Source organism: Gossypium arboreum, chromosome 9, assembly GCF_025698485.1.
Source record: "Gossypium arboreum isolate Shixiya-1 chromosome 9, ASM2569848v2, whole genome shotgun sequence".
Taxonomy (NCBI): domain Eukaryota; kingdom Viridiplantae; phylum Streptophyta; class Magnoliopsida; order Malvales; family Malvaceae; genus Gossypium; species Gossypium arboreum.
In genome coordinates, this window is record NC_069078.1 from 7135630 (window position 1) to 7149122 (window position 13493).

At 32.3% G+C, this 13493-nt stretch overlaps 1 protein-coding gene across 1 annotated transcript; it reads left to right on the top strand.

The window, feature by feature from the left end:
• Window positions 1-4045: 4045 nt before the first annotated feature.
• LOC108456043 (putative pentatricopeptide repeat-containing protein At3g01580) lies at window positions 4046-6765 on the top strand. The gene has a single exon (XM_017754634.2). It carries the CDS (start codon window positions 4237-4239, stop codon window positions 6322-6324), a length of 2088 nt encoding a protein of 695 aa, XP_017610123.1. The 5' UTR covers window positions 4046-4236; the 3' UTR covers window positions 6325-6765.
• Window positions 6766-13493: the final 6728 nt, after the last annotated feature.

Below are 13493 nucleotides of genomic sequence, written 5' to 3' on the forward strand. Positions count from 1 at the left end.
AAATTAAGCTATTTTCGAAATTGAATAATTGCTACCCTATTAACTGCTCAGTCAGAGTCAGATATAGTTGGCATGCCATAGGATAGATTGAGTATGGGTTACTTCGACTATGAGTCGTTAAGTGTTGGGCACAACTTTTACTTCAATTATATTGATGATTGTTGGGCTCAAATTATTTACTTCAGAATTACCCGATGAGACATTGGGGGCAAAATTGGTTTGTTAGTTGGATTTGTGTATCAGCTTGAGTCCGAGCTAGGTTAATAGGGAATTAAAATTTGAAATGTATATGATATACAAAATGATTGCTATTGCGAAGTATTATGTACAACGGATTTATAAATCTGGAAGATTGGGATGGAATTATGTTAAATTAACCGAATTGATTCGGAATATGTGGTGTTAATGCATTATACTCATATACTAGTAGTTAAAAATGAATGGGATGATTCAAATGGTATAATGATATATTATGACATGCTATTTAATGTTTGTTTTAAATAGCATATCATTTATGTGTTGTATTTTATTTTAATGTGCATTTTATTGATTGAATTATAGAAATACTACTGATTTTATTACTCAACGTACGATTTTGTTTTCCGTGAGCATATTAGGTTAAATACAAGTTCATGAGCATTGGTTCCAGCATCCGGAGAGAATCTCGAACTCAAATAAGTTGGTGAAACTCTTTTGTTAGTTAAATAGCATGTACCTAGTAGAGTCTTTTTGTATTTTGCTCTGTTTGGAATGGTTGATTTGGGAAGTTGAGTAATGTAAATGCTTATGTGTGTGCAAAGTGGTAATGAAATATGGTATGCTATGTTGATGCATATTTTAAGATGGTATATTTTCAATATTGGTTAGGTTGCATATAAGGCATGTAAATTGGTAGAAAATTTGGTAATAATGGTTAATGCTTTATTGATGTTGGCATGTTTTGGAGATGTTTGGATGGTATATAGGTATGTTAAATGGTACTTAGGGATATGGATTGGTATGAACATGCAATATGTAGTTAACGTTTGATTGATGATTTTGATAAGTGAAAATGATAAGTTAATGGATGATTGAATTGTTAAGATTGGTTGTAAATATGTGAATTGTTGTTTAAATATGACTTGAACATGTCTTTGTGTTTGTTTTGGTATGGTTTAGTGAAAGGATTGACATTAAATAGGTACCAAGTATAGATTTTTGAACCTTATTTATGAGGTATCGATACCTTGGGAAGGGTACCAATACTTTAGTAGTTTTTCTTAAATTCTTGAGCCATCGAACCTTAAAATGGTATCGTTACTAAAGTTAAAGTATCGATACTTTGAAAAAGGTATTGAAGCTTTATGGGATGTATCGATTCTATTGATTTTTACTCAATTTTCCAACATCGAAGCTCAGATTAGTATCAATACTTGTCTAGGGTATCGATACTTGATTAAAATTTTTGAAAACTTTATAATTTGGTCATTTTTCACACTTAGGCCAACAAAAGAGCTTTCGTAAGCTCGATTAAAGATAGAATTTAATTGTATGACATATTGTGAATGTGTTTATGACCCATTTGAATGTTTGAATGATTTATTTACGATGTAATTGTCAGTTGTTGCTCCAGCAACAAATGTGATACTTTGTTGTACTAACCCGGTAATTGGGTCAGCAATAGGGTGTTACAAACTATACTAATAATAATGTTAAAAGTTGAGCGAGAGGAGCGAAGGAAGAGGCTTTTAATGCAATTGCCTTATTTCGCCACACATTCACTTAAAAAAATTTGTTAAATTTAGTTATTAATTTTATATTATGGGTAACTTACGGATTTAGTTCTTATATTTTATTTTGGTCATTTTTAGTCCTCATATCTTTTGAATTGTAAAATTGTAGGCCTAATTAAATGGTAGTTGTTAAAATTCATTAAATTTTTCTGCTTTCAAAATTTGATGTAGCAAACATATTACTAAATAAAATGTCATGTCAGTTTGTTATTTTGACATAATACTCATAAAAAGTCAATTAATGCATTTAATCGTTGTCGTTTGCATCAAGATTGAAATTTTGAGATCCGAAAAATATAGAGATTAAAATGATTTTATTAAAAACATATACTAAATCTATAATTTTACGCATAGTACAAAATTAATAGCAAAATTTAATCAATCGTATTTAATTATTGCTATTCAAATTAAGATTGAAATTTAAAATTTTAAAAAATATAATAATTAAAATTAATGAATTGAAAAGTATAAAAATTAAATTCGATGAAATAAAAATATCCGAATGTGTATATATATATATATATATATATATATATATATATTAAAGTATTTAGGCAAATTAGGAAACATATAATTGGTAATGAGTTTGGAGTGAGAAAAGTGGCAGTGTTAGCTAAGTCACACATAAGCAATTTGCATTATTAAAGTAATGTGGGTCCGTTTTTTAATTTGATGATTTAATTTTATTAATTCACACATATAATGTTTGTGTAATATTTTTAATTAAAGCTATTAATTTATTTATCATTTTAAATAAGTCCTGTATTGAATTTTTATTAATAGCATTATTAATCCTTTTAAATTATGATTTATTTTAAATAAATCATTTATATATTAATTTTAGTAAAAACGCAATCTTTTAGATTACGGTTATTATAAAAGATAATGTAATTTCCTTAATCATTATTATTTAGTAATTTGATAATAATTATGTTTGGACTAAAATATAATTACTTAGTGAAATATAGCAACATGTCTCTTTTTCTTATTTAAATACTTACCAAAAATTATAAATGTAATTTTAACTTATTACCTATTTATTATATTTTTATCCTAGTTATTTTATTTTATGCCTTTTTTAAATTTATGTTAATTGATTCACTGATATATAAATATGATAGTGGATAGGGACTGCAAAGAGTTAGACTTTTTCTTTGGCTAGCATTTAAGCAAAGGCTTCTTACTAACGCAGAGCGAATTAGATAAGAAATTGGCTATAATAGCTCTTGTTCGGCCTGTGGTCATGAAGTTGAGGATATTATTCATGTACTTCAGGATTGTTTCGTAGCTAAGGAAGTTTGGACGCAGGTTGTCTTAAGTGATCAACAGTGTAGGTTCTTCTCTGGAAATCTCTATGATTCGTTCGTATATAATCTTTCTTGCCATCAGAGGTTGACTGGTAGGAGAGTAATTTGGTCTTGTCTCTTTAGAATCATTGTTTGGCGACTCTGGAAAAATAAGAATATGTTTATTTTCCAAGAGGTTTTTTGGATGATTCTTGAGGTTGTAAATGTCTCTTTTAATTGGACGAGGCAATATGAGTCAAGTTATAAGATGTTTTAGCATACTGGTTTACCTTATGGTCCTTGAGGGGCATTTACAAAATATTTTATTCATTGATGGTGTAGTGGCAAGGGAGAATGAGAGTGTAGTGGTGTGTTGTGAGATGAGCAAGGGAGTTGGATCTTAGAGTTTAATCTTGTTGCTGATTGCCTAGCTAAACTAAGTTTAGCGTGGAGGACAAGTCTACAGGTTTTTTAAGATGCACCTAATAAAATTTTAGGGTACTACAACAAGACAAAGAGAATGGTGCTTTTGCTCAATTTAATAGATGTAACTTTAATTTTTTTTAATTTTATCACACAAAAAGTAGAATTTATTTCTTAATATATTTATGTAGGTTTTCTATTAAAAATTAGATTAATTTTATTTTTATTACCTAATCTATTTTATTCACTTCAAAACTCAAATCAATATAAATAAGGAAATAAAAGTCTCATCATTATCTAATTTAATTGTGAAAATATCTTAAAGTTTCTTTGTTTTGATACAAAAAAATTTAGAATTAGCCATAGTCCTTTCTAACCCTTTAACAAAAAGATAATTGCGTTTTAGCACACTTAAACTTATATCCTCTTATATGGACAATAATACTAATATCAACCGAGTTAGGACTCAATTAGCAATACCAAATTATTGCAAACAGATGGTGCAAAATATGTACAACATTATATTTGAACTTAAAAAGAAATGGCAGGGCTTGCTATAACTTAAAAAAAATAAAAGCCCATGACCAAAATGATGAGGATCCCGAGCCCAGATAATAGAGCAGCGTAAAAGGCAAGCCATTGTTTTGCAGTTAATGAAAACCTAAGACTCTGAACCTGGATCTGTTTCATTTGGTGAAAAAGCTTGTGAATTTTATTTTATTTTTCCAGTAAATTGGGATTCCGTCGTTTTGTATATGAAAGGGAGGGAATTTTTTATCAATTTATGCAAAGCATGTAACGATGGAAAATCAACAGCAAAATTACATTCACAAATTCTCAAAACTGGGTTTTCCCACGACAGTTTCCTCGCCACAAAGCTCACCTCTTTGTATTCAAACTTCAGTTCCATTGAGCAAGTTCAAAAACTGTTCGATGAAATGCCTCAAAGAACCGTCTATCTGTGGAATTCAATTCTTAGAGCTTATTCTAAACATAAAAAATGGAAAAAGACTTGGGTTTTATTCAAAAACATGATATCCGATGATAAGGGGGAGGAAAATGTGCCTGATAATTATACTCTCTCTACAGTTTTAAAGGCTTGTGCAGAGCTGCAGTTGCATAAACATGGTGAAATTTTGCATGGTTTTTTGTGGAAACATGAAAAGATAAGATTGGATTTGTTCGTGGGATCTGCGTTAATTGAGTTTTACTCGAAATGTGGTGAAATGGGTGATGCTTCCAAAGTTTTTAATGAGTTTGAGAAACCTGATGTTGTTTTGTGGACTTCAATGGTGAGTGGATATGAGCAGAACGGATATTTTGAGAAGGCTATAGCTTTTTTCTCAAGAATGGTAGTGGAGGAGGGTGTTCATCCAGATCGCGTAACACTTGTTAGTTTAGTTTCTGCCTGCGCAAAGTTGATGAATCTCAAGCTTGGCAGGAGTGTACATGGTTTTGTTGTTAGGAGAGGGTTTGAAAGTGAATTATCTTTGGTTAACGCATTGTTGAATATGTATGCAAAGACAGGTATTGTAAAAGTAGCAGAAAATTTGTTTAGGATGATAGAAGTGAAAGATGTTGTAACATGGAGCTCAATGATTGGTTGCTATTCTCGTAATGGGGCCGCAGTTGAATCATTGAATCTTTTCAATGAAATGATCAACAAGGGATGTCGACCTAATGCAGTTACTGTTGTTAGTGCACTACAAGCCTGTGCGGTTGCTTGCGATTTAGATGAGGGTCGGAGGATCCATGAACTTGCAACTAAGACAGGTTTTGAGCTAGAAGTCTCGGTTTCAACTGCTCTGATCGATATGTACATGAAATGTTTGTCACCTGCTGAAGCAGTTAATGCCTTTAGGAAAATGCCTGGGAAAGACGTAGTTGCTTGGGTTGCTTTGTTAAGCGGGTATGCTCTAAACGGGATGGCTAATAAATCTATCGGAATCTTCAAAGATATGCTGTGTAGTGGAATCCAACCTGATGCTGTTTCTATGGTAAAGATTCTTGCTTCTTCTTCAGAGTTAGGTATTCTTCAACAAGCAGAATGCCTTCACGGTTATGTCACTAGAAGCGGCTTCGATAATAATGCTTTTATTGGGGCTTCTCTCATAGAGTTGTACTCGAAATGTGGTAGCTTGGATTATGCAATAAAAGTGTTTGAAGGAATCATAGACAAGGATGTTGTTCTGTGGAGTGCAATGATTGCTGGCTTCGGAATCCACGGAAGAGGCGAAGAAGCATTAAAGTTATTTCACAGGATGGTCAAGAGTTCAGCAGCGAGGCCAAACGATGTAATGTTCGTCTCTATTTTATCTGCATGTAGCCACGCAGGTTTACTTTTGCAGGGGATTGAAATATTCCATATGATGGTAAACGATTATGGACTGCATCCTGGTTCAGAGCATTATGGCATAGTTGTGGATCTCCTTGGCCGTACCGGAGAGTTAGAAAAAGCCACGGACATTATCAACCGAATGCCAGTTCCAGTTGAGCCTCATGTTTGGGGTGCATTACTTGCTGCATGTCGGATTCATCACAACGTTGAGATAGGTGAAGTAGCAGCAAAGAATCTCCTCTGTTTAGATTCTAATCATGCAGGTTATTATATTTTGTTATCCAATATGTACGGTGTTGATGGAAAATGGGGTAATTTGGCAAAAATTAGAAGTTTAATAAAGGAGAAGGGGTTAAAGAAGATGATTGGTCAAAGCATGATTGAGATAAGAAACGAAGTTCATAGCTTTGTTGCTGATGATAAACTTCATCCTGAATGTGAGAAGATCTATGAACTTGTAGGACAATTGGAGTTAATTTTGAGAGTGCAACTACAACATATTTAAGGAGTTTCTTGAGCTCTATCAAATTTTAAGATAACCCGAATCATAGTTCGTTCTGATATCGGCTTGATCAGTAGCTCGCTCAGCAATGACATTGTAAGAACATGAAGTAACATAAATAGATCTTCCAGTAAATTGTTGTTGCAAGTGAATTCTAGATTTCACTGAAACTCATCCACCATCCGTATATCGGCTTGATCGGTAGCTCACAAACAACATTGTAGGAACAGGAAGATAAAGAGATCTTCCAGCCATGGTAGCTTTTGTCCAAAGAACAGGATGTAAAAATTTAGTAGCTTCTGGAGATATAAGTTACTATCTTGCTCCAACTTTCATTTTTCTTGAAGTATATGCATTTGTTTTTGGCAGATACTGAGACATACGTATGAAATATATAATTTTCAATTTTTTTATAATTATTATTATGATAGTTTATTATAATAATTGATTATAACTATTCTAGTAAATATAGAATATTGTGATTGAATTATTTTTCTGTGTTTCTTAATAATGATTTTTTTAATAAAAATCTTATTTTATTCTATTTTTGGTATAATAATTTTTTCCCTCTTCAACTTTATTAAGAAAAATTTATTTTAGACCTACTTTTAATTTTTCGCTTCTTTCAACCATTGAATTTGCATTTTTTTAAAACATCCAAAATGGATGAAAAAGTTCAATATTTGTTAACTTTTTTGACGTGGTATGTACAAGGATTACCACGTAGATAACACATAAGCATTTAATTAATTTTTATTTTTTATAATTTTTAATAATTTTAATTTTTAAAAAATAATTTTATAATTTTTCTGAATTTTTAAATTTTAAAAATTAATTAAATATTGATGTATCATCTACGTGGAAATCCACGTATATGTAACCTCAACAAAATTAAAAACTGTGAGTTTAAAAGTTAAAAAGATGAAAAATAAATTAAGAGCTAAAATTACCTTTTTTTTTTTAAGTCGAAGGGTAATTATGTCATTATACTTTTATTTTATTTTTTAAATCAATGAATTTTAGTGTGGGATCTAAAAGGAAAAATAAAGGATATGAAAGAACAATTAAAGAAAAATAATAGGAAAAATGTTAGACATGATGTGTTGGGATATTGAAGAAAATTTAGAAGACCATTTCAGTAGCTTTGAAACACACCAAGATGGAACCTATAAGCAAATACATTACTATCATAGCATTAGAATGCATTATATCTAAATATATATATCTAATTATAAGCATGATTCACAAGTATTAATTTATTTTTCTAAATATATATATATATATATATTTTTTATACTATTTTATCATATCTTGTGAAAAATAAAATAGAATAAAATAAATAAAAATAAAGAACACATAAATTTTACGTGGAAACCCTTTCGGAAAAAAAAACCACTAGTAAGAGAAGAAAATTCACTATGTCGAAAAATTTTTACTCAAATACAAGAGGAATAGACTATGTCTATTTATAGGCTTGCAAAGCCATATTCTAGTAGGATTGAAACACCTTATCCTAATCAATATAAAATAGATGGAGTTTAATAAGGTTTAAAACCTTATTCTAAAATAAAATAAAAGAAGTCTAGTTCTATATGGATTTTACTTTTATTTTATTTTCCATCGTATTTTATTTAAATAAGAATTTGGGTCACTTAATTCTAACAATCTCCACCTTGACACAAATTCTCAATGAACAAGTTCTTCATCGCGAACTTTCAATAAACAAGTTCTTCACCTCTTCCAAAAACCCCTTAAGGGTTTAACTTCAACAATGAACACCAACCAAGTCTAAGCAATGCTCAAACTTGGTTATAGGAAGTGACTTAGTCATCATATCTGCAGGATTTTCATGAGTGCTAATTTTGCTCACAACAATATCACCACGAGCAATAATATCACGAACAAAATGATACCGAATATCAATGTGTTTTGTTCTCTCATGAAACATTTGATCTTTTGTAAGAAAGATGGCACTGATCGTCACAAAATATTGTGCTGATTTGAAGGTCTTCATTGAGTTCACTAAATAGTCCTTCAACCAAATAGCTTCTTTACAAGCCTCAAGAATCGCCATGTACTCAACGATTGGTAGACAAAGCGATTGTAGTTTGCAAAGTGGCTTTCCAACTAATTGCACAACCTCCGATTGTAAAGACGTAACTTGTGAGAGATCTTCTTCTATCAAGGTCTCCAGCAAAATCAGCATCAACATACCCTATAACTCCATCTTTAGTTCTTCCAAACTGTAAGCAAACATTAGTAGTGCCTCGTAAGTATCTTAAAATCCATCGAATCGCTTTCGGTGTTCTTTACCGAGATTCGCCATGTATCTCGCTAAGCGACTTGATCGCATATGATAAATCGGACGTGAACAAACCATAGCATACATGAGAGATCCTCTGCACTAGAGTATGGAACATGTGACATGTACTCAATCTCATTATCGATTGAGGAGATAAGGCCGATGAAAGTCCGAAATGGGTGCTAAAGGAGTACTAACGAGCTTAGCACTCTGCATATTGAACTCGCAAAGAACTTTCTCAATGTACCCTTCCGACTTAGGTACAATTTACTTGCTTTTCTATCTCGAGAATCTCCATACCAAGTATCTTCTTTGCTGGTCCTAAATCTTTCATCTCAAATTCTTCACTTAGTTGGGCTTTAACCTTTCTTATCTCTCTTTATCTTTTGTCGCTATCAACATGTCATCAACATAAAGTAGTAGATACACAAAAGAACCATCACTTTTTCTTAAAGTAGACACAACTGTCAAAACTACTTCTTTTGAAATCATGAGAAGTCATAAAGGAATCAAACCTCTTGTACCCTTGTCTTGGTGATCTGTTTCAAACCGTAAAGGGACTTTTTCAGCAAGCAAACATAGTCCTCTTTTTCGAGACTATAAAACCCTCTCGTTGTTGCATGTAAATATCTTCCTCAAGTTCTCCATGCAAAAATGCGTTTTTACATCTAACCGCTCAAGCTCCAAATCATGCATGGCAACAATACCAAGCAAAGCTCGAATCGAACTATGCTTAACAACCGGAGAGAACACATCTGTGAAGTCCACTCGGAATTTGATGTAACCCTTTGCAACAAGCCTTGCTTTATATCTGGGTTCTTCAACTCCTAGAGTCCCTTCTTTCTTTTAAACACCCATTTACAACGAATGCCTTTTTACCTTTAGGAAGTTTTACAAGATCCCATGTTCTGCTTTTTGTGGAGTGATTTCATCTCCTCTTGCATAGCAAACATCCACTTTTTCGAGTCTTCACACTAATCGCCTCGAATAATTAAATGGCTCTTGATTCGCATCTATATCTTCACCACATTTAAAGCATAAGCAACTAGATCAACCTCGGCATACTTCTTTGGAGGTTTAATTTCTCTTCTTGTCCTGTTTTTGGTGATAGAGTATTGCGGTGAAGAAGCAACTCTATTCTCAATTTTGTCTTGGCTTGAGGAGTTGATTCGTATTAATCGATGCTCCACCGCTTTTGGTTTTCTTTATTGGAAGAGTCTTTAAGAGATAAGTTAGGTAGCATAGCGTTTCATCAAAAACAACATCTCTGCTAATCACAACTTTTCTATTTTCAGGACACCATAACTTATAGCCTTTTACACCACTTTATAACCAAGAAAACGCATTTAATGGATCTTGGTTCCAATTTTCCATTATCAACATGAGCATACGCAGACACCCAAAAATCTTTAAATCGAATAATTAGCGGGATTACGGACCATACCTCTTGTGGAGTCTTTTTCTCAATGGCAACGGATGGAGATCGGTTGATCAAAAACATCAGAGAGAGGTCGCTTTCGCCCAAAATGACTTGTAAGTTGGCATTTGACAACATACATCGAACCTTCTCCATGATCGTTCGTTCATTCGCTCGCAACGCCGCTTTTCTTTGTGGAGTATGACGAACGTCAAGTGTCTCATGATCCTTCGACTTGCACAATCTATTAAACTCATTAGAATGAACTCTAAGCCATTGTGCATGACGGAGGTATTTTATCTGCTTTTCCGTCTGCTTTTTCAATCATAATTTTCCAAGACTTAAATGTGGAAAACACATCGCTTTTCGCTTCGGGAAGAACGCCCAAACTTTTTCGGAAAAATCATCAATAAAGGTTAGCATATAATTAGCTCCACCTCTCGAAGGCACTCGGACGGCCCCCACGGATCGTAATGGATATACTCCAACGTTTCCTTCGTGTTATGGATTCCTCTAGTGAATCGAACTCTCTTTTGCTTCCCAAAACATAGTGCTCACGAAATTCGGTTTGCAAATTCCTTGCCCATTAAGAAGTCCTCTTTTGCTTAATTCGCCATGCCATTCTCACTCATATGCCCTAGGCGCATATGCCAAAGTTTAGTAATATCATCATCGACAAGGAAGAGGAAACGACAATTGCATCACCGAGAATAAGAGAACCACAGAAACATATAACTTGGCAATCTTTCTTTGCCCTTTCATCACAACAAGGACCCTTTGAAATCTTTAAACCCCACTTTCAGTTGTATATCTGCACTTTTGAATCAAGAGTACTCAACGAAATTAAATTTCTTTTCAATTCGAACATGCCGCACGTCACTAAGTGTTCGACAACTCCATCAAACATCTTAACTTTAATTGTTCCAACACCGCGATTTTACATGAAGCATTATTTCCCATCAAAACAACACCTTCAGACATCTTGTTTCATAAGTTGTAAACCAATCCCGATTGGGACTCATGTGGAAGGTGCAACTGAATCAAGTATCCACTCTCGCTTACTTTAGAATTATTGATGAAGCAACTAGAAGTTCACCATCGCTGTAGTCTTCTACAACATCACTTCACCGAATTTTTGGTTGTTTTCCTTTTGATTCGCAGCCTCCCTTTTAATCTTATTTTGTAGCTTATAGCACTCAGATTTAATGTGCCCTTTCTTCTTGCAGAAGTTGCAAGTTTTACCTCTGTTTGAAGATTTCGATCTACCCTTAGATTTACCACGAGGATTCCGTTCCTGTGTTCTACCACGATCATCATCAACATTCCGGTCTTGTCTCCCACGAACAATGAGACCCTCTCCCTGAGAGTTGGGTTTAACCACAAGATGCTTCATCTTATCATACGAGGTTAAAGAATCATAAACCTCATCAACTGTGAGAGACTCGCGGCTATATAAAATCGTGTCTCTAAAGGTTGAATAAGACGGGGGCAACGAACAAAGTAGAATCAACCCTAGATCTTTCTTATCATACTGAACCTCCATGGCCTCCAAGTTTGAGAGAATTTCTTTAAACACTGTTAAGTGTTCGTGTACAGACGCACCTTCCTCCAAACGATGAGCATAAAGACGCTGCTTCATATGCAACTTGCTTGTTAGAGTTTTCGACATACATATTTGTTTTAGCCTCTTCCATAATGCAGCGGCAGTTTTCTCTTTCATCACATCCTGCAAAATTTCGTTGGACAAATGCAGATGTAATTGTGTTAATGCCTTTCGATCCTTACGCTTCTTCTCTTCATCTGTTAATGTCGAAGGCATCTTATCTATCCTAGCAGGGCATCCTCTATAGATCCATCTGCAAGAAGCGCTTGCATCTTAATTTGCCACAACGCAAATCGGTGTTGCGATCCAACAATGAATTTCATACTTCAAAGACGCCATTACCGTGATCGAGATGAATAACCCGGAAGCTCGATACCAATTTGTGAAAAATAAAATAGAATAAAATAAATAAAAATAAAGAACACATAAATTTTACGTGAAACCCTTTCGGGAAAAAAAACCACCAGGCGTAAGAGAAGAAAATTCACTATGTCGAAAAATTTTTACTCAAATACAAGAGGAATAGACTATGTCTATTTATAGGCTTGCAAAGCCATATTCTAGTAGGATTGAAACACCTTATCTAATCAATATAAAATAGATGGAGTTTAATAAGGTTTAAAACCTTATTCTAAAATAAAATAAAAGAAGTCTAGTTCTATATGGATTTTACTTTTATTTTATTTTCCATCGTATTTTATTTAAATAAGAATTTGGGTCACTTAATTCTAACATATCTCGATTCTCGACCTGATTTTGGATTTTAAACTCAATCATAGAATAATTTTTACATTAGAGGTGATTATTGGACATGTCATTTTGGCTTTAGGTTAAGTATGGTATTAGCACAATTTATACTTGTTTAAATTCGATCCAATTCAAATATGAACTTCAAATTTTGTTCAAGTCCATTTATTGTAAATAGTCCTCATATTTTATTTAAAAAATTAACATATACTATTTTAATTTATATTTAATAATTTTATATATTTTTCTTTTATTAAAATTTAGATATAAACAACTTTGTTTATATTATAGTATTATATATTTTTGGATTTAATTTATTTGAGAATTCTGAATTTAATAATTGAGACCTTAAAATTGTAACTCAAGTAGGCTTGAATTTAGATGAGTAATTTGATCCTCCAAATTAAACTCTTAAAAATAACAAAAGCCTTGATTAAATAGTCTTGATATTTAATTGTGCAATTTCTGAGGTGTTTATGGTTTAAGATAGTTAGATTTAGCTTGAATTCGTGTATGGTATGAATATTATACACAATTGTTTAAATATAGTTTGACTCGAAATTTTAATATCAAAATTTGCCCAACTGGGCTCATATTAATTTAAGACTAACATAAGTTCATTCATTTTATTTTTTAATAAAATAAGAATATATTATATTATTTTAATATTTAGTATTTATATGCATACTTTTTTAATATTTTCATTATACACATATCTAATTCTCATATAACAAAAATTACATAATACATAAAAAAATATTATAAACTTAAAAATAGGCTAACTGAAGCTTTGATCGTTGAGTTCGAGCTCAACCCAATACATTTATTCAAACTTTTTAAGTTTAATATTTTTTCTAGACCCTCTTAAATATCATATAAATATCCTAACAAATATACATATAGAACTAGGCATGGGAATATGTAAATTTTGTTTAATCCCTTTAGGTGTGAAAAGATGTTACCACTTTCAAAGACCTTAACTTATTTTGGTCTATATATTTGATCCATCATAATTAAATTGAATTTAGTGTCTGTGGGTTCAACTTCAACTATTGCTTCATAAAATAATAAAAATATTTTACTAATTAATTTTCAAAGCCTAA